Source organism: Callorhinus ursinus, unplaced genomic scaffold (genome assembly GCF_003265705.2).
Source record: "Callorhinus ursinus isolate GAN/ISIS: 27379988/994484 unplaced genomic scaffold, GSC_fseal_2.0 scaffold9, whole genome shotgun sequence".
NCBI lineage: Eukaryota > Metazoa > Chordata > Mammalia > Carnivora > Otariidae > Callorhinus > Callorhinus ursinus.
In genome coordinates this window covers 38,522,437-38,542,817 of record NW_027397071.1, presented here as the reverse complement: position 1 = coordinate 38,542,817, position 20,381 = coordinate 38,522,437, and the positions used below count along the sequence as shown (strand labels likewise).

General features: G+C 40.8%; 1 protein-coding gene across 3 annotated transcripts in view; it reads left to right on the top strand.

The window, feature by feature from the left end:
* The window catches only part of ST6GALNAC3 (ST6 N-acetylgalactosaminide alpha-2,6-sialyltransferase 3), a 515,010-nt gene that overhangs the window by 105,235 nt on the left and 389,394 nt on the right, over positions 1–20,381 (top strand). Inside the window, exon 1 of one of the 3 annotated variants that reach the window (XM_073896490.1) lies at positions 17,084–17,159. The exons of the other annotated variants lie outside the window; for them this stretch is intronic. Within the exon in view, the coding sequence (XP_073752591.1) occupies positions 17,127–17,159 (33 nt within the window). The 5' untranslated portion in view covers positions 17,084–17,126. Of the gene's footprint in view, positions 1–17,083; positions 17,160–20,381 lie in introns of those variants that run through there. 3 annotated transcript variants of the gene reach the window in all.

Genomic DNA, 20,381 nt, shown 5'->3' with positions numbered 1-20,381 from the left:
CTAAAAACAAACTGAGGGTTCTAGAGGGGAGGGGGTGGGGGGATGGGTTAGCCTGGTGATGGGTATTAAAGAGGGCACGCTCTGCATGGAGCACTGGGTGTTATACACAAACAATGAATCATGGAACACTACATCAAAAATTAATGATGTAATGTATGGTGATTAACATAATGAAAAATTAAAAAAAAAGAAAGTCCTTGCCAGAGATGGAACAAGGGTGCATGGCACTTTTTTTTTTTTTTAAGATTTTATTTTATTTTTTTAAGTAATCCCTTTGCGAGGCTTGAACTTGCAACTCCAAGATCAAGAGTCACATGCTCCACTGACTGAGCCAGACAGGCGCCCTACTTTTTTTTTCTTTTAACTTGGAAAACCCTTGAGCATATATGTATTTTAGAGAAGGAGACCTTTGGGAATAAGAGACTGAAGAGAAAGAAGAGAAGTGGCCGAGGTTCCTGGGTAGGAAGAGGGACTGAGGTGCAGATACTGGGTGAGTGACCCTTGTTCTTTTGCAATGGGAGGGAGGAAAGGATGGAAGTCACATAAATTTGCCTGAATATTGGGAAGGGTTAAGTAAGGAAGTTGGAAAGTTGAGGATAGTCAGACATGATGCTTGCTCTCACTGACAGTGGAGGTGAGAGTAAAGGTCAGTATTGGTCACAGGATTAAGGAAAGTGCAGGGAAAGACACTGGGGGGTGGGGTGGGAGAGAAACAGTAGGTTGAGAATAAGGAGACCTGAGTGACAGCTTGTTTTGGCCACTGTCTTATTAGTCAATTCAAAATACCTTCTACATCTCTATAATGGAAGAGTTACTCTCGATCTATGTATACCAAATTTCAGTGCTAAGCATTGTGTAATTAAAGAAACTAATGCTGGCCTAAAATGTGGGTCTGCACTGACTAATTTTTAAAAAAATTTTAATTCTGGTCTGGTTAACATACAGTGTTCTATTAGTTTCAGGTGTACAATATAGTGATTCAACAATCTGTACATGACTCAGTGCTCATCACAGTAAGTGTATTCTTTAGTCCCCTTCACCTCTTTCATCCATCCCACCACCCAAACTGGTAACCACCAGTTTGTTCTCTATAGTTAAGACTCTTTTATGTTTTGTCTCTTTTTTCTTTGTTTGTTTGTTTTGTTTTTTAAATTCCACATATGAGTGAAATCATATGTTATTTGTCTTTCTCTGACTGACATATTTCACTTAGCATAATACTCTCTAGCTCATCCATGTTGTTTCAGATGGCAAGATTTTATTCTTTTTTATGGCTGAGTAATATTCCTCTCTGTGTGTGTTTGTGTGTGTGTGTGTGCCACTTTTTCTTTATCCATTCATGTATTGACGGACATCTGGACCACTTCCATAATTTGGCTATTATAAATAATGCTGCAATAAACATAGGAGTGCATGTATCTTTTCAAATTAGTGTTTTCACATTCTTTGGGTAAACACCCAGTAGTGGAATTACGGGATCATATGGTAATTCTATTTTTAACCTCCATACTGTTTTCCACAGTGGCTGCACCAGTTTGTATTCCCACCAACCATGCACAAGGGTTCCTTTTTCTCCACATCCTGGCCAACACTTGTTTCTTGTGATTTTGATTTTAGCCCTTCTGACAGTTGTGAGGTGATATCTCACTGTTTTGTTTTTTTTAAGATTTTACTTTTTAAGTAATCTGCGAGTAAACTCGCAACCCTGAGATCAAGAGTCGCATGCTCTTACACACTGAGCCAGCCAGGCGCCCCTCTCATTGTGGTTTTGATTTGCATTTCCCTGATGATGAGTGATGTTGAGCATCTTTTCATGTGTCTCTTGGCCATCTTGCATTGACTAAATTAATACTTTCTTATTTCTTTTTTTTTATTTTATTATGTTATGTTAATCACCATACATTGCATCATTAGTTTTTGATGTAATGTTCCATGATTCATTGTTTGCGTATAACACCCAGTGCTCCATTCAGTACATGCCCTCTTTAATACCCATCACCAGGCTAACCCATCCCCCCACCCCCCTCCCCTCTAGAACCCTCAGTTTGTTTCTCAGAGTCCATAGTCTCTCATGGTTCATCTCCCTCTCCTATTTCCCCCCCTTCATTTTCCCCTTCCTGCTATCTTCTTCTTCTTCTTTTTTTTTAACATATAATGTATTATTTGTTTCAGAGGTACAGGTCTGTGATTCAACAGTCTTACACAATTCACAGTGCTCACCATAGCACATACCCTCCCCAGTGTCTATCACCCAGCCACCCCATCCCTCCCACCCCCCACCACTACAGTAATCCTCAGTTTGTTTCCTGAGATTAAGAATTCCTCATATCAGTGAGATCATATGATACATGTCTTTCTCTGATTGACTTATTTCACTCAGCATAACACCCTCCAGTTCCATCCACGTCGTTGCAAATGGCAAGATTTCATTCCTTTTGATGGCTGCATAATATTCCATTGTATATGTATACCACATCTATTATTTCTTTTTTTCAAAGATTTTATTCATTTGTCAGAGAGAGAAAAAGAGAGAGAGCACACAAACAGGGGGAAGCTGCAGAGGGAGAGGGAGAAGCAGGCTCCCCGCTGAGCAAGGACCCCGATGGAGGGCTTGATCCCCAGGACCCTGGGATCATGACTTGAGCCGAAGGCAGATGCTTAACCGACTGAGCCACCCAGGCGTTCCAATACTTTATTATTTCTAAAAAGTCAGAGCGTCTTTATACGTGAACAGAGTTTTTTCAAAGTCCATCATCTGAGTGTGAGAGATGGAGAATCTTGGGGACAGATATGTGATAAATTTTGCCCAGAGTCATGAACTGAGGTTAGGTACCAGGCTCCGCTAGCTCCCTGCTAGAAGTTCCTTCTGCTAGACGATTTACATTTCATGATTTATCAAGAGCCTGCCTGCACTCTACTTGACTTGGAAAAGGAATTTTTGAGGAGTCCTGCTCTCACAGAACATCTGTGGGAAAGCCGAAGGACAAGTTAAAGAGAGAGACACTTTAATATTTTATTATCTTGACATATAGCCTCAGAGGCCCCTTCTACTGTCGCTGCCAATAGGAAGTCCTAGCTGTTTTTCATCCTTCTGGTGGCTCCTTGTTATTGGGGCCTGTGTTTTGGTAAGAGGATGTTTTGTTTCAAGGCCAGGTGGTTAAAATATCCTGCCTTAACTGGAATATTCACAGCAATATACCTCTCAGTGCTGTGGATCATTTTTCAAAGCTTTTCATTGCTTTTGCTCTTTGATCAGGAAAAATTACTTAACAGTGAGACTGGAATCTACTTTCATAGACTCCCATGTGTCCTTGTTTTCACCTACTGGTCTTTATTTCTCTGAAGAGTCTGACCTTATGAATTAAATTCTTTTTGATTGTAACATTAGTCAGGTGAATTCGGAAACTGGGGACTTTTGTTTATTGATTCTTTTATCGTCTGCTTTTTTGCCTGTAAAGGTCATTTTTCAATTTCCCCAGAAGGTAATTCTACTTCTCTTAGTAATTCTCAATAAACACTAACCTTAGGACGTTCATATAAAAGCCAGAATAGAAATTAAGTTTAGGAGTGTCATATAAAAACTAGAAACCTATATGCTTCTAAATGTTGCTTATATTACATAGAAAAAAAAAATCTAGTAATGAAAGTAACAGATTCTTCCACCCTGTGCAAGGTCCATGAAAGAAAGAGTCCATGACTCCTTCTCTTTAGGAATCTAGACTCGGAAGACTTCTCTTCATCCCTTGGTGAAAGCTTCAGTGCTACTTTCTCAAAGATGCCTTCCTTAATGTCTACTTCCCTTTCAGCCCACATTATGTGTCCCTTTTATATCTTCTCTTAACATTCTTGACTTCTCCACAACACTTATGTATTTTTTTGAATAATTATTTGTTTAAAGTTAACCTCCCCGCACCTCCCCCCCCCCCGCCAGACTATAAGCTCCATGATGGCAGAAGCCTTGGTGTAACTGTAATAGCTACTAAATAAATATTTTTTGAATAAATAGTGATAATAGCAGAATACTTATTGTGCTTACTGTATACCAGGAACTGTGCTAAATGCTTTACCCCTCTTATCAATCCTTTGTCTTAATCTGCTCAGGCTGCCATAATAACATACCATAGGTTGGGTGGCTTAAACAAAGTCTGGCTGATTTGGTTTCTAGTTAGGGTTTTTCCTGGCTCATAGACAGCCACCTCCTCAGGTATCCTTGCATGGCAAAAAGAGAGATGACTGGCTCTCTGATGTCTCTTCTTGTAAGGAGTCTGATCCCATCAGATCAGGGTACCACCTTCATGATTTCATCTCACTTTAATTACTTCCTGACTCCAAATACAGCCTCATTAAGGTTTAAGTCTTCAGTATTTTTATTTTAGGGGACACATATGCCTCCCAACAACCCTAATGAAGTAGGTAGGCACATGCTTAGCTCTGTCTTACAAATGAGGAAACTGAGGCTTAGAGCAAGCAGCCTGCCCAGAATTGCACTGGTTAACCAGCCAGGAGATATTGCTTATTGCTTGTGTACTCAAACTGGGCCTTACAGAGTTGTAAAGGTATGTACAATGAGGGACTACAGACTAAAGACGTGATTAGAGTTGGTTGGGTATAAACCAGGGACGACTTTTGGAAGAGAAGTACTCTGAGATACTGAGTAGGATCTCATGGAACTATAGGAAAAGAAGAGGGTTTTAGAGAAGAGAATAATACTGCTTAAACCTTGTATCTTAGAACCCTATTATACTCTTACAAAGTAATGAGAATCTTAAAAAGCTTTTGTTTATATGATTTATATCTATTGATATTCATAGTATTAGAAATTAAAACTGGGAAGATTTAAAAATATTAATCCACTGAAAAGTAGTAATAATAAACTCATTACATGTGAACACAAATAATATATATTTAAGAGAAGTAATTATATTTTCCAAAATAAAAAAAAATTAGTGAGAATGTTAACAGAATTTTTTTTTGTTTCTTTTTTTTTTTTTTTGGGAAATCTCTCTAATGTCTGCCTTAATAGAAGACAGCTGGATTTTTATATCTGCTTCTCCATTCAATCTATTGCAATATGTTGCGTGGGTTGAAGTAGATGAAGAAAATTTGGACTTACGCAGGTACGTAGTTGGAAAGGGAGGTGCATTGGAATAGCTTTTTCAGATAATTGTGGACATTCTGCTTTGTTATTACAGCAGAACTCCAAGTGGTAGTTTTGTAAAGGTTAGTTGCAATATGAAATCTGAAACTGAATCAATGAACTTTTCATATTCTGTTATGTTAAAATCCATTGGTCTAACTTGCACTTGGAATGGATTTTTTACCCATGTATGATTTTGTGACATCTTGCAGTGGTCATTTGAGAATATTGGTTCACTGAGTTAATGCAGATCTTTCAAATGTTGACACATTTCATTACACAATAGCCCACAATTGCATTCCTTAATATCACCACTCAAACATCTCATCAGAAATGTCTTTAAGAACTGGGAAGCTGTCAAGCTCATGGTGGCAGACACAAGTTTTATAAAATCCTAATTTTCATTTAAAACTAGATTTTTATCATTGGCATCAAGTACTGTTAGTTTTTTTTTTTCAAGTGGTAGGATTACTTCATTCATTTTCAAGCAAATGCCTGCCAAATGCCTGCATCTAAATAATCATACTTTGTTAGTTTTCCATTCAAGTAAGAACTGTATATGATGAAAAAAGCAACTAGTTGAACTCACAACTCAGACAGTCGCACAAGTGCTTTTCCTTGTGACAGCCATTGTGTTTACACATGTGGAAGTGCTTTATACATTTTCCCATTTCATAGAATATGAAAAGGATGTGTATTCAGGATTTAATAAAATTCATCTTACTGGCCCACTAAGAACCCCCCTTTTTTTTTTTTAAGATTTTAGTTATTTATTTGAGAGAGAGAGCCTGTGCACACATGAGTAGGGGGAGGGGTAGAGGGAGAGGGAGAAGAAGCAGACTCCCTGCTGGGATCATGACCTGAGCCACCCAGGCGTCCTAAGAACACTCTTAATTGGAACTGCTGTTTATTTTACTGTGAGTGGCATGGGCTTGGGAACACAGTGACTACAGGTGGTTTGGGGCCAGTGCCTTGATTCATGCTAGAGCACTAGCACTTTTACCTACTGTTGCTTTTGTGTCTTTGGTACCAATGTCAACAAAGTAAAAAAGGCAAATACACCTTCGCATTATTAGAAAAAAAAGGTTTGGCCCCATAGCCCCCTAATGGGGTCTCGTGGACTCCTCCTTCCTCTGCCCCAAGATCCATGGACTGCACTTTGAGAACTCTTGGGCCAGAGGAATTATGTCATGGGGTGAGTTCCATGAAAGAAGCCAGGAACAGGCCTGTACCTGGTTTGAGTATAAAGTTCATGGATTTGCAACTCTGAAATGAGGGTGGGGTGGGGACAGATAGCCCTTAAGTGAGATTGGTAAGAGAGAGAAAGGTTTTAGCAAAGAGTCCTAAAGCTCAGAAGCTCAGATTCTGGGGTAATTTGTCCTCAAGGAAAATCAGGGGTTTCCAAAATTTGTTGGGACAGAATGATACTGTCCATGTGTTTTTCTCATCTGTAGAATGGAAATGTAATAGTATTATTATTTTTTGAATTAAACAGCTTACAACAGGGCCTAGTACATAGTATGACCTATCTAAATGTTGTTATTGTGAAGATGGAATTTTGCTGTAGTTACGTGAATTAGGGGACTGTTCTCAAACTTCACCGGGTGGTAGAATGCCCCGCAGGGCTTGTTAAAACAAAGGTTGCTAGGCCCCACCTCTGGAGCTTCTGAGTAAGGAGGTCTGAGATGGGCCCATGAATTTGTATATCTGTCAAGTTCCTGGGTGATACTGATGCTATTCTTCTTGGTAGCACATTTCTTGAACCTCTGATTCAGAAGAATTCACTCTGGATCCTTTTCTTTCCCAGTTAACCAGCAAGCCAATGCCTATTATTTGATAACCTTAGATGGAAAATGATGTCTACCTATTCTTCTCGTTTGGTTTGTTTCATTTAATTTTTCCCAAGAATTGAAAATTTTCCTGCATGTTTGTGTGTTTTTTCTCTGACCAATAATCTGATGCAGTAATTACTTTTGAAGACATGCTGTTTTGCTGCACTTAATTGCTATTAAAGCCAGGTGACCGGGTTCCAAAAACTCACCTGTCAATGGTTTTACTCACCAACATAATTTTCAACAGCTCTAAGCACCCTGACTAATGTCACAGGGCATTTTTGCAATTTTCTGAACCTGCCATAGCTTACTTTCTTCCAGGGCTCAGAAGTATAGATAAGGCTGTTGATTTTAAGGCTGTTGATGAAGATGTGCTAAATGAAGAGTGTTGGCAGTTTGATGATTACCATTGATATTGATTTAAAATTGTACATTTGTTTAACAAATATGTGAGTGCCAACCATGTGCGAGACTTTGTGCTAGATGCTGAGAACCAAACAAAAGCCAAGAGGGCACCAACCAGTCTGGGTCACTGATAAGTCCACAGGCAAGAAGGACAGGCAGCTGGTTGGGCCCCGGGGGTGGCGGGGTGTACTTAATTCATGAGGGGGCAGGGATGTTTTCCCAGGGTCCCAGGGTAAGTGATACTGGACCTGAAGCCTTAGGGTGACTTTGAATCACTCAGGTGAAGAAAGCAGGGAAACCATGGGAACAATTTTCCAGCCTAAATACATAGTGTTTAGGGAGACCTGGAAGAGAGTGAAAGCACAGTGTTTTTGAGAAGGAGTGTAATTTGGTTGGCTCATTAAGGTTGGGTCAAAGGGGGTAGTGCAGGAGGTGGGAAATCACAAGAAGGTAGAAAGGTTAGACAATGTCCCCATGTCTTTTGGGTTTCTCAATTTCAGCACTACTGACATTTGGGGCCAGAGAATTCTTTGTTGGGGTGGGAGTGGGGACTGTCCTAAGCATTATAAGATGTTTAGCAGCATCCCTGTTCTCTGTCCTAGATACCAAAAATGTCTCTAGGCATTGCCAAATGTTCCTGGGTGGCAGGGGGGAGGGCGGTAAAATTGCTCCTGATCTGAACCACTGTTCCCAAGTTTTCCCTTATATTAAGAACAGTGGAGAGAAGTTGTAATGCTTTATTCAGGTGAGTGACATGAACAGATTTATACCTTTGGAAAATCACTATGGTAACAGTGTGGAGAAGGATTGGTGGTTGGCAAGACTGGAGGCATGAAACATGTTAGAGTGCTTTTGCAGCAGGTGGAAAATACCAGCCATCTGATCTAAGGGAGTGGCTGTAGGGATAGAGAGAAGTATCTAGACTTGAGATATATTTAGGTGATAGAATTGACAGATGTTGGTGACTAATTATACACGAATAGTGAGGAAAAGAGAGGAATCACGGCTGACTCAGTTTCTGGTTTGGGCCGTGAAAAAGGTGGTGGTACTATTCACTGACGAAGGGAGCACAGGAGAAGGAAAAGATTTATTTGGGAGGACCAGGAGAGAATATCTTAGATTTTAGATATGTCAAATTAATTTGAAGTTCCTTGTGAGAGCCAAGTGGAGATTTTCATCTGTAGGTGCAGTTTTGGTTCGAAACTTAGGAGATATATCCGAGCCAATCAGTAACTAGATAGAAGTTGAAACTCTAGGTGAGGCTGAGGGAGGATGCATTGAGTGTGAAGAGCAGGGACATAAGTTCAGGTCCCAGCAAGAGAAGGAGGGGCTGATGAAGGTGGGACTGTGGAGGAGGAAAACCAGGATGTTGGCAGTGCCAGGAAAGTTTAGAAGAGCTCGGCTCCATGAAGAGGAGCAAACTTTGTGTCCATGGCTCAGAGTCCTTTCTTTCCTTCGGTGGATTTAAGTTTCATGTGGTCCTAGATACTCATTAGGGTCATTTTGCAGTTATTGGAACCTCTAAGAAACAGAAGGGTGTGATTGGTTATGGAGAGTGCCACATTTACCCCTGATATCACCTGAGTAGAAGCTCTTGAGTCGTAACATCCAGAGTTGAAGACAGATGCTGTGCTTCTGCAGGACTGATGTTGGCCCAGGATGCTGAGTTATGTAGTAGACTTTGTAATGGAGACAAATTTCTTCAGCCAGAGATCACTTGCTACTTCCTTAAAAAAATTCCTTTGGAGTTGATGAGTAGTAGAACTGTGTTTCTGTTTTATAAAAGCCACTTTTGATGAAAAAGTAGTTAATTTAGAGATCATGTAGCTATCACCAAAGGGTTATGATGTCATATAACCAAGTCTCTAAGATCAGCTTTGTATAATATTGTATGATTTTTTTTTTCCTGAGTGGTGTGTGCTCCAGATACCTAACCTTTGAAAGCAGTAATGTATTATTTACATCTAACTAAGAGCCAGTGCATTCTAAATGGTTGTGATTTATCATGACTGTTTCAGAATTGGGTCCTGTGGCCGTATGCTAATTTGACTCTAAGGAAATTCTGTGCTGTGTACTTGGATTTCATGCTTTAAAATTTCAGCAATAGTTTCAATGCTCTATTAATTAAAATAAGATGCTCATAACTTCCCACATAATATGGAATGCACTCAGTAGCTCATATTTGAATTAAAACCCTTAGACGCCTTACATTTTCTGGTCTGGCAATCTTCATTTTTGCTAATTTATGTGTCCCATTTGTCCTGAAGGAGTTGGGAAGCTGAGATTTACAGCCATCCCAACTAGAAAACTTAAGAGTCTTGATTAAATGAGAGCTTATTTGTGTATTCAAATGGGAAACTATAGCTGGGCAAAATAAAATTTTGCCTACTACTAAATTTGTAGTGGGTTATCTCCCAAATTTAGTGCCATGTCCTCTTTCCTGGTAGTTGCACCTGTTCGACCATCTACATGGTGACTATGGGAGAAGCCAGTTTTGTATAATACAGCTTTTCAGCAGTGACTGACTGAACCATGATTAGACCTCTCTACCAAGCTACGCTAGTCAGCCCCCTGCATCTGGGACTTTGTAATCGGTTCTACCAAATTCCCAGTATGTTTTTGGATGTGGCCATTTTCTGCTGTGTCAATAGGGAAATTGAGAAAGCAGGTTTATAGAAATAGAAGAATAAGGGGAAAGAAGCAGCGACTCGTAACAGAGAGAAGGGACTCCCAGTGTTCCCTGGAGCATCTCAGTCCACAGTTCCAGTGAGATTCCAAGACCCAACTCATCCATGCTTTGGGGGTCTCTTGTATACAAGACTCCTGTAGCCTTCTAATAAAGGCATTTGCAAGAGACCCCTGTTTCCTTCAATAAGTCACCCCGTGTGCTTGAAGTAGCTCAGATGGTTTTTGCTCACAGGAGCAATGAAATCAGCTACATTGCCCAGAGTTTGATTTCTTGATTGGATGGTGGTTATCGTATTCTGTTTATATCCACAAAACCAGCTTTTTTATAAGTTGACTATTACTTGATGGCTTTAGGTTGAACTAGTCTTTGGTTTAAATGTTACAGATATTTTCTGAAAAACTACGACAATAAGTATAAGAAATGTAACAATATACACGAGATTCTTGAAGGATGTATGTGTGCTTAAGCAATGATTGGTTCCAGGTCTAGTAATCTAAACTTTTTAAAGTTTGATGTGCAGACAAGGAGAAGAGAGTACAGTCTCTCAGTGGTAGTTAGGAGGAGGTAGGGTGTGGTGACCAGCAAGTGCCTTTGGAATGAAAGGTCTCTTCCAACCCTTCACCCAAGAGACTTTGTTTCTTATTTTCTGCTCTTATTCCTTGAAATAAGTGCTTTGCGATCCCAGCCTAAACAGCGCCCTCTGATGATCTAATGATTTTAACCATTGGGAGAAGACTGCTCTTGCGTCTTTGACATTTGGAGAATATTAATAATAAATATCCTCACAAAGTTCCTATATCCATAGGATAGCAATGCAAAGCCAAAATGTATCCCAATGTATCTAGTGTTCCTTTTTTATTATTCAGAAACTGCGAATATATGTCTGTATATAAATATATTTGTATGTAGACACATGTATTTGAGTGTGGAAATGGAGATGTGTGTCTATATGCTTAGAAAGATATTGTGATAGATAGCCCCTAAAGGTTAAAAGTGTTACTTCTGAGAAAATGGAGTTGATAGGGCAAGGGAGGAAATTTTCACTTTTTACCTTAAAAATTTTTAAAGTGACATTGGAATTACATTTATATGAATTTTTTATTACTGTAAAAATAAAAATTTAAAGTTACTCTTTTGTGGTTTGAAATTATTATAATGAGAGATGAAAGATCAATAGTTGCACTTAACTAAGAAGTAAGCACTTACCTAAATATGATTACCCACCAAATAGGCTGTTCGAGTAGTGCGCACACACGTGTGCATGAAAATGTATAAAGAAAATTGATAACTGACTTCTAACAATAATGAATGGGAGAACTTTATAGGTGTCACATATAAATGTTTTAGTTAAGTGAAAATTGTGACTATCTACTTTTGTTTGAAAATTGTGACTATCTACTTTTGTTATCATGTAACTTCCAATTATTTATTGACATCATATTGGTCTTTATGTGGCTTGTTGTTATTTTCTAAATGTCAGTTATGTTCATTTAATTAAAATCTTGTAAGGTGAGTTTTACAATCTCAATTCATAGCATCCTGGTTATGGCCTTTATCATCCCAAAGAAAGGTTCTTAGAAACTTTTAGGTGCCTTTACTGTGTTCTCATAACTAACATCCCGTATGTGGCTATATAAATGAGGGCATATGGAAAAATGTATCAGGGAAAGAGAAATCTGAGGAGCTAGTCCAGGTATTATTCAGTGGAAATATGAGTAAGCAGTATTTCTTAGTTTTTTCTTGGAAAAGAAGAAAAATGGTTGCAAAATTGGTGATAAATAGTCATACTTCTTGATTTTGTTACTTGCTGGATCTTTGATTTTGGACAAGTATTTTAACCTTTCAGAGTCTTAGGTTTTTCATCATCCATTCATTCATCAAATAGGCTGGAATATCGTGGTGATCCAAAAAATCCCTCTTGGCGCTTACAGTCTACATTGTTTCTAGGATTTTAGCATGCATCGTCATCGACCAAAGAGCTTCTTAACACAGATTCTACACTCTGCCTCCAGATTTCTGATTTAGTAGCTCTGGGGCGGGAGCCCAGAATTTGTGATTCTAGCAAGTTCCCAGATGAAGTTGCTGCTGCTGGTCCCAGAACCATACTTTGAAGGCCACCTGTCCAGAGCTTGCAGGCAGGAATCAAAGTTCTCAAATTCCAATCGTGTTAAGTGCTGAAGAGGAGAGGGTCTTGGTGCTACAAAAGAGCGTATGAATGTGGAGCGGTCAGGCAAGGCCTCCCTGAATAAGTGACTCTTCAACCGAAGGAATTGTTGGGGATACGTGGGTAAAGGAGGAATGAGACTGGTGAGGGGTGGCTTTTCAGACAGAGGCTTTGAGGAGGGAGCATGGAGCATCCTGGGAACAGGCTGGCCGTAGTGCTGACAGCTGGGGAGATGGGGGGGAAGTTACGAGGTGAAGCTGGAGGGCAGGTAAGGGCCAGTGCAGAGTCAGATGAAGGATTCTGTCCTTTACTCAAAGGGCTGTCGGAAAGCATTAATGTTTCCAAGGAGAGAGACGGGGGAAGGAAGGACAGTGGAGTGGAAAGCAGTGATATGATCTATTTAGTGTTTTAAGACAAATCACTTTATCGTTTGGCTGCCATGTTGAGAACATACATGAATGTGAGGAGACAAGGAAGGAGATGACGTCAGTAGTCCAGGTGAAAATTGATGGCACATTTTAAAATAGGGTTAATCATACACAAGGTTGTTGGGGTATGTGAAATGCTCCCTACTGGCCCACAATAAGTGCTCAGACAATGGTAGCTATTATTATAATTAATAAAAACAAATATTTTGAGACCCAGAGTTATCAGGGCCATAGAAAGTGCCATAAAAATATCATCATACTTTGAATTTTTAGGCTTCTCCTACTCTACCCCCACTGGAGTAGCCTTTGAAAATGCAGCAGTGTATAAAAAAGAAAGAAAAAACAAGCCCAGATTACTAAATCCTTGTGTTGAGACTGAGAACCTGAAAGCAAAAGAGAATTCATCATTGAGATGGCATCTGAATTTATAGGTAGTTGTATGGCTAGTTGGCACTGATGACAATTATTTGTACTTCTCTTGTGTATAGAAAAAAATAATCGTTTCTCTGCTCTGGAATCTAGGGCGTGCATTGTAGGGAGAAAATAGCTGTTCAAAAAAGGAGAGCCAGAAAGAATAAACTGTATTTCAGTGGAGCTACTGAATTAAAAGAGTAAGAGGGAAAAGAAAGGTAAAAAGGGGAGGAAATCAGAGGCTTCAGCAGAAAGGTAGTAGAGTGCCTTTGAGTAGTATCATTTGGGATTTTAACAGGAAGACATGCAAAGTGGTAAGAATTTGTCCTTGGATGCAGAGTGGCAATTTCCACTTTATAATTACTAATAACCTCCATGTACACAGCATTCAGCATGTGCAAAATATATTGGCAAATGCATTAGTAAATTTAACTATCCCAAAGCTCTGGGAGCATTGACTTGGTAAAATAATAGAATCCCTATTAAAGCAAAGGTAATTATCTGACTCAGCACTCCTTCTGGGTAAAGTGACTTGATGTCAGGATAACTGTGAAGGACACAGAGGGCAAATCGGGAATTATCTGGTTACAATAGAAGGAAGACGCACAGAGAGACAAAGCCATGCATATACCGTTGACTCTGAGTTTAACTCAAAGGCAATGTTCTTTACCCAGAGAGCAGGGGAAAACCATTGGTGTTTCTAAGAGAGTCCTTTAAGGTGGTGTGGATGGATTATGTGTATATTGTGCATATGTGTGCATGTATATATGGGCAAACCCCTAAGATTTGCTTTTTTAAAGCTGAGCATCAAATGAGAAGGAAGAGCACCCCCGCCTATCTTCCACGTCCTTCTACCTTAGCCTCCCCCAGTCATGGCTTTCATGAAACTCTATAGGAGGAACTGATGAATGTGTATGGTGAGTTGTTGGAAAGGGAAGTAGAGGTGATACTACCCAACATCAAATGAGAGGAGTGAAGTGTGAAGTATCTGCAATCAGAGACTGCCTATTTTATGCTGATGAAACCAGTCAGCCTTGGATGTTGAGATCAATGTTTTCAGTGAAAAATCTGCCTAGAATCTTAAAAAGTACAGGCAAGTCATCTATATGTCGCCTTAGTGCATTGCATTTTTTAAAGTACTGATTTATTAGGTGTATATTGATGTGATCTTTGGGCCACTGGTGTTAAATATGGAGATTGGAATGCTCTTCAGTTCTTCTTAATTGTGAAGAAATTGCCTGTCAAGGAAGGAAATACTTCCTGAGATAATCAGGTCTGCTGCTTTATAGGATCCAAGTACAGTAACTTTTAACATGTAATTAAACTTTATTGGTCCTGGTTAATTTGTGGGAAGTTGTAGAATCAGAGTTTAGAATATTTTAAATGAAACTGTTACTATATATTGAAGAAAAACTTAATAACTGTCAGCCATGTGCAAGTGCTGGGCTAGGTCTTAGGGTATATGCCAAAGACATAATAAGGTTGCTCTCAGCCTTGGCTTCAAAGTAGTCACCTGGAGGACTTTAGAAAAATCTTGAGATCCAGGCTACAACTCAGATCAATGAAACCTTCACTCAGATCAATGGAAGCAGCACTCAGATAAATGAATAATCCACTCAGATCAATGAAGGACACACTTAGGTCAATGAAGGTGCACTCAAGTCAATGAAGGGGGGCAGTTAGATCAATGAAGGGGACACCTAGATCAATGAAGGACACATTCAGATCAATGAAGGACATACTCAGATCAATGAAGGCGGCACTCAGATCAATTAAATCATAGTCTCTGGAGAGGGTCCTATACATCACTGGTTTGTAAGTCTCGCCAGATGATTCCAGTGTGCAGCCACCTGTGAGAGCTAGATCAAAGCTCTGGAGAGCTCCAGAAATGACCCTTATCAATTAACTAACAGCCGATCTGCAGATCGGGCTGAGGTTGGTAAGTTTTACAACCTCCCTAAGTGATTCTGATGTACATGGAGGGTTTAGCACCGATAGAGACCTTGCCCTCCTGAGGATTACAGTCAAATGAGCGCAAAAGGAGATTTAATGTGTGAAACTGTTGAGGAAAAGTACAAGAAAGTCTATATTTGAATACCAAAAAATGAATAAGGGCAAGTAGAGATAGGAAAATATAAGTAGTAAATATTTAATGAATAAATAAAAATGATTTGTATTTAGCATGCTGATTCAGATGGAGGTGTTTGCAAGTGTAGAAATTCTTCGACATTCTTTTTTCTAGCATACATTTTCACCACTTATTCTCCCTTATAGATTAAAACTTGATCCTCTTACCTGCCAGAATTACCTTACATTCTTGAGTAGAAGAAATGGCATTGATAGCTGCCCCGTTAATCTGGTCTCTAAGCAAGCTTAGTTTCTGTTTGTAAGAGGCAGTAGGGTAGAGCTGGGTGTGCTGGTACGGCTGTGATGATAGGAGTCCTTGTTATTATACCTTGGAGGTGGGATCAAGGGTGTGTGTGGAAGGGTCATTGGCCTGGATATCCAGGATCATGTGTCCCAAATGTGCACTATTCAGAAAATTCCATATTGTGGGGCGACTGGGTGGCTCAGTCGGTTAAGCGTCCAACTCTTGATTTCGGCTCAGGTCGTGATCTCAGGGTCGTAAGATCGAGCCCCGTGTCGGGCTTCACCCTAGCACCCCGTGTCCGGCTCCGCCCTAGGCATGGTGCCTGCTTGGGATTCTCTCTCCCTCGCCCTCTGCCCCTCCCCTCCCTGCTCACGCTCACTCTCCCTCTCTCTCTCTCAAAAAAAGAAAAGAAAAAAAAAGAAAGTTCCATATTATAGGACATGTGTCTTAATGCTGAAATCAAGCAATAACAGTCTTTTTATAGGGGGTGTGGGGAGATTTACTTGATAGAAATTTAAGAAAACTGAGAGACGAGAGAGGGCATGAGAGAGTTCTTTGGCTTTCCATAGTACTCTCTCAGAGTACCAATAGCCTTGGAATCTTACATAATAATAGTGTCTTTTTTTTTTTTAGAGAGAGAGATTTTATTTATTTATTTAACAGAGAGGGAGAGGGTACAAGCAGGGGGAGCAGCAGGCAGAGGGAGAGGGAGAAGCAGACTCCTGCGGAGCAGGGAGCCCGATGCGGGGCTCGATCCCAGGACCCTGGGACCATGACCTGAGCCAAAGGCAGACGCTTAACCGACTGAGCCACCCAGGCGCCCCCCACAATAATAGTATCTTAACTCATAGGGTTCTTATGCCCATTTGGATGGAGTGACATATGTAAATGCACTTAGGACAATCTTGGGGACAGGGTGAGCACTCAGTAAATGTTAGCAGTTCCAGAACTAGCCCACTACTGCTATTATTCCCAACTTTCTTTTCCTGGATGGTGAGGCCCTTTAGAGCAGGCGAGTTCTCGTCCTTGTCTTTATATTTCCAATACCCTAATACAATGCTTGTCCGGAATCAGCACTCATTAAATGTGTGGCCAGTTTAAATCTGATTTGGGCCCACGGCCCTTATGCAATTTTTTAAAGTATGTTATATCAGTATTTCAGCTGTCTGCTACATGAGCGAAGAGCTCCATGTCTTCCAAATGCTCTGCAGAGAATGACTGCTTTAGAAGAAAGGGCCCAATGTGCACTTAGTGATCAGTGGTCTCCCCTTTTGCCTTCCTAATGGTGGGCGGGCCACACCACACCTCCCCATCTACCTCCTTCCCTGCTCAGTGTGTTCCTCAAAGCACAGGTCAGTTCTTGACTCCTGATGTTCTACAGAAGACTCATCTCAGGGCCCAAAGAGTAGTGGATATGAGAGCAAGGACAAGGAGCAGATGAGAGCCGAGTGATGCACCAGTCAGACACCTGAGCCCCTTTTCCAAGGAGCATCCTGTTTGTCCTACCTGGCATCCTCTGAGGGAAAGTTAGTGTGCATTTATGAATAGGACCCTTGCTGCTACTTTCATGTTGTCAGAGAGGAGGGAAATCTACAATGGGAGTGAGAAATAATGAAAGTGCATATATTTTTTTCTCCCAAAGAAACCAGAAGCATTTCTACAGCTATACTATCTGATGCTGCCGATTTTATGCTTCAAAGAATTGAGAATGAATACCTGGCAGTAAGTACTAAATCTGTGTGTGGTGACTGACAGATTAAGCACTGGGGACGTTAAAGGAGATTAGACCATGGATCCCCAAACAGCAAATGTCAGTATTATTTTCCATCTTGGAACTGAATGAAGTTGTCTTTATGTTTCTCACCCTAGCCATCATCATTACATTCTCCCAGTTTTGTTCTCACATTACTTCTCTCTTAGGACATCATTCATTTATTCAAATGGCATTTCTTGAGCTCCTTTCAATGTTATGGCTTGGTGCTAGCTACTGAGAAGGGGTATAACAAGGGGTGAGACATGTTCTTTGGACTCTAGAAGCTTATATTTCAGGAAACAGAAAAATGAGACCAGAAAACAATCCTATGAGGTCTTATATGATGCAGTTCCCCAAGGCCACGTTGAAGGAGGGGAGCAGCACAGAAAATAATACCACACTTCAGAGTGAGGATAAGCATGCCTTGGCTGTTGTCAGCCTGAGACGGTTGAGGGCTGGTGGCTTTTAATTCTCCTCTAGGCTTTGGAATGGGGGTGGAAGAAGGGGTATGGTCATTGGAGTTATTTCTGGATTTGAATTCCACCCTTGCCACTTTCCAGTTGCACAGCTTTAGGAAGAGGACTTACTATTTCTGAGCAAAACTGAACACATCCATACCTTCCAGAGATGTGTAAGGCATAGCGCTAATGCTCACGGTTAGCGAAGTGTTGGCATTTAGAAAGCACTCAATAGGTGGTGATGGTTATTAACAACAATTGTAACAGTAAAGGTATTTCTGTTGGGCCACTAAACCCATACTTAAGTGGTTACTTCCAGCAAAATGACTCCATTCACCTTGCTCAGGTTAACCTGTCTTTCTTTATATGACAGATTTAATACTTTTCATTCCCCTAAATTAGTTGCATTACACAATATATCATGGAGCAATGCTTGTTCCCCTTGAGGAAGCAATCTGTTGTTTTATTTTTCATCCCATTGACATTTCTCAAGAATCCTCAAAGGAGGAAGCCTCAGGTGGCTTCTACCACATATTAGGAGGGTGTCATCAATCCATTATTTTTGGCTTCTGGTTCCTCTTTCTGTCATTCTGGTAACTAGCAATAACAACTTACATTTATTGAGTCACTGTGCTGAACATTTTACACAATTAATCTCATTTAATTCTCCTAGCAGTTTTGTAATGTAGATGTTAGCCCCATTTACAAATTAGGAGCTCAAATGGTGTAGCCGGCCAGCGAGCAGCAAGGTGGCAGACTTGCTGCAGACCCTGGGCCTCTTCCCATGGTGTCCAGCTCACCTGCTTTCCCACCCAATCCACGAAAGCCAGGGCTGCACCGCCTCACCTTCTGCTCCCTGTGCTCCTGCACATGGAGTTTTAGCAGCATTTGGGAGAATATACAGTAAGGGTGGTTACCTGCCCCTCTTTCACATTGATGCTAAAAAATGGATGTTAAATTTATCTTCTCTACTGTGTTGATTCCCATATTCTTTACTGACCATTAAATTTTCACCATAGATGCTCCAAAGAACCTAACATATAAAATGACCTTGGAACCTGCTTCATAAAGAAGCTGTGCTGTCGTTAGATGTGGGCACAGGGAACCAGGCCCTGAGCCCTGCCCCTGTGCCACAGAGGGACTCGCTTTAGTGCTTGGTCACACCTACTCCCCACCATGAGTGAGGAGTCCCCAGGGCCTGGGAGATGGCTGTCCTGGAAACTGTGCCATCCCCTCTACATCACAGGGACCCATACCTTCTGGGTGGAACTCTCCACCCAGATAGCCCTTTCCCCATCCCAGGGCCTCCTGGGACCTTTTCTCCAGGTTCGTTTTCCTGAGGGCTGACCTTGGCTTCCTAGAGGGAGCACCTCTAGGCCTGAGGGATATGGGCAGCTATTGGCAGGTGGTCCTGGTTTGTATGCAATTTATATACAATGATTTGTATATCAGAATGCTTTGCAAATGATAGGATGTTCTCTTAGTCCCATTGAGCTGCTATAACAAAATCCCACAGACTGGGTAACTTGTAAACAGCAGAACCTTATTTCTCACAGTTCCGGGGGCTGGTGTCTAAGATCAGGGTGCCGGTGTGGTTGGATGAGGGCCCTCTTCTAGGTTGCAGACTTCTTACTCTACTCTCACATGGCAGTAGGGGAAGGGATCTCTTAGGAGCTTCTTTTGTAAGTCACTAATCTCATTCATTAGGGTTCCACACTCATGACTTTAGCACCTCCCAAAAGCCCCACCTCCTAATGTCATGAGCTTTGAGGGCTAGGATTTCAACGTATGAAATTTGGTAGGGGCACAAACATGGAGACCATAGCAGGTATCATAGAAATTTAGCCTCTGTTCTATCATGCCTGCTTGAGGGAAAAAAGTTCCAAACAAGACATTTGGTTGGAGGATTAGTCTATAAAGGATGAGGGTGAAGCAGAACCAGAGACTCAAGCCATGCACTGCTGCCTTCCAGGATCTGACTCTTCTGCTCTGGATGAAATCCAGGGACTTTCAGTCTAACTTTCTGAGGGAGGTATTCAGGGGACTTTTTATGTCAAGCCATTAAGTCCAACCTCAAAAGACTGAGAATGGGCCCAAGTAGAAGTCCTATCATTGTGGGTTGGGAAAGGTCGGGTGGGTCATTGCACCTGTCTCTGATTCTTGTCCTCAGCTGGGATCTGAGTGCCTGTGTTATAAGTAGCAAAATTCTCTTTCTGTTAGGATGACGGGGGATTTAAAGTCATTGTTGGTTTCCTTTTTTTTTTTAACATCTGCCTCCACCATTTTCTAGTCACATTATAGTTGGAGTAATATACATCGTAAATGTTTTTCACATTAAATGTGCTCTTCAAGTGGATTAACTGTATTCTATAGACATCTTCCTCTCCCCTCCGTCTTCTCTGTAGACAATTAGTGCTGATAAGGATTTTACAGTTTCTCTTTCTCTCCTGTGCGTGCACTCGATCTCTTTCTCTTTCTCTCCCCCCTCACCCCCACCCCCAGAGTTTTCCTTAATTCTTCTTGGCCCAGTTTGAGTTTCTTTGGTCTCAGAAACCTCCTGTGCTTCACCTTTAGAGATGAATTTATCTTTTGTATTTCTCAAAGCTTTTGTGTTTAGTGGCTCACTTTGCTTATGTGTGAGAGCTTTTTTGGGCATTTTATTATTTGATTCTTCTCATTTCAAAGATTTCTTAGAATTTGCTGAGCTGATAGTCTAATGTTCACAAGGTAAAT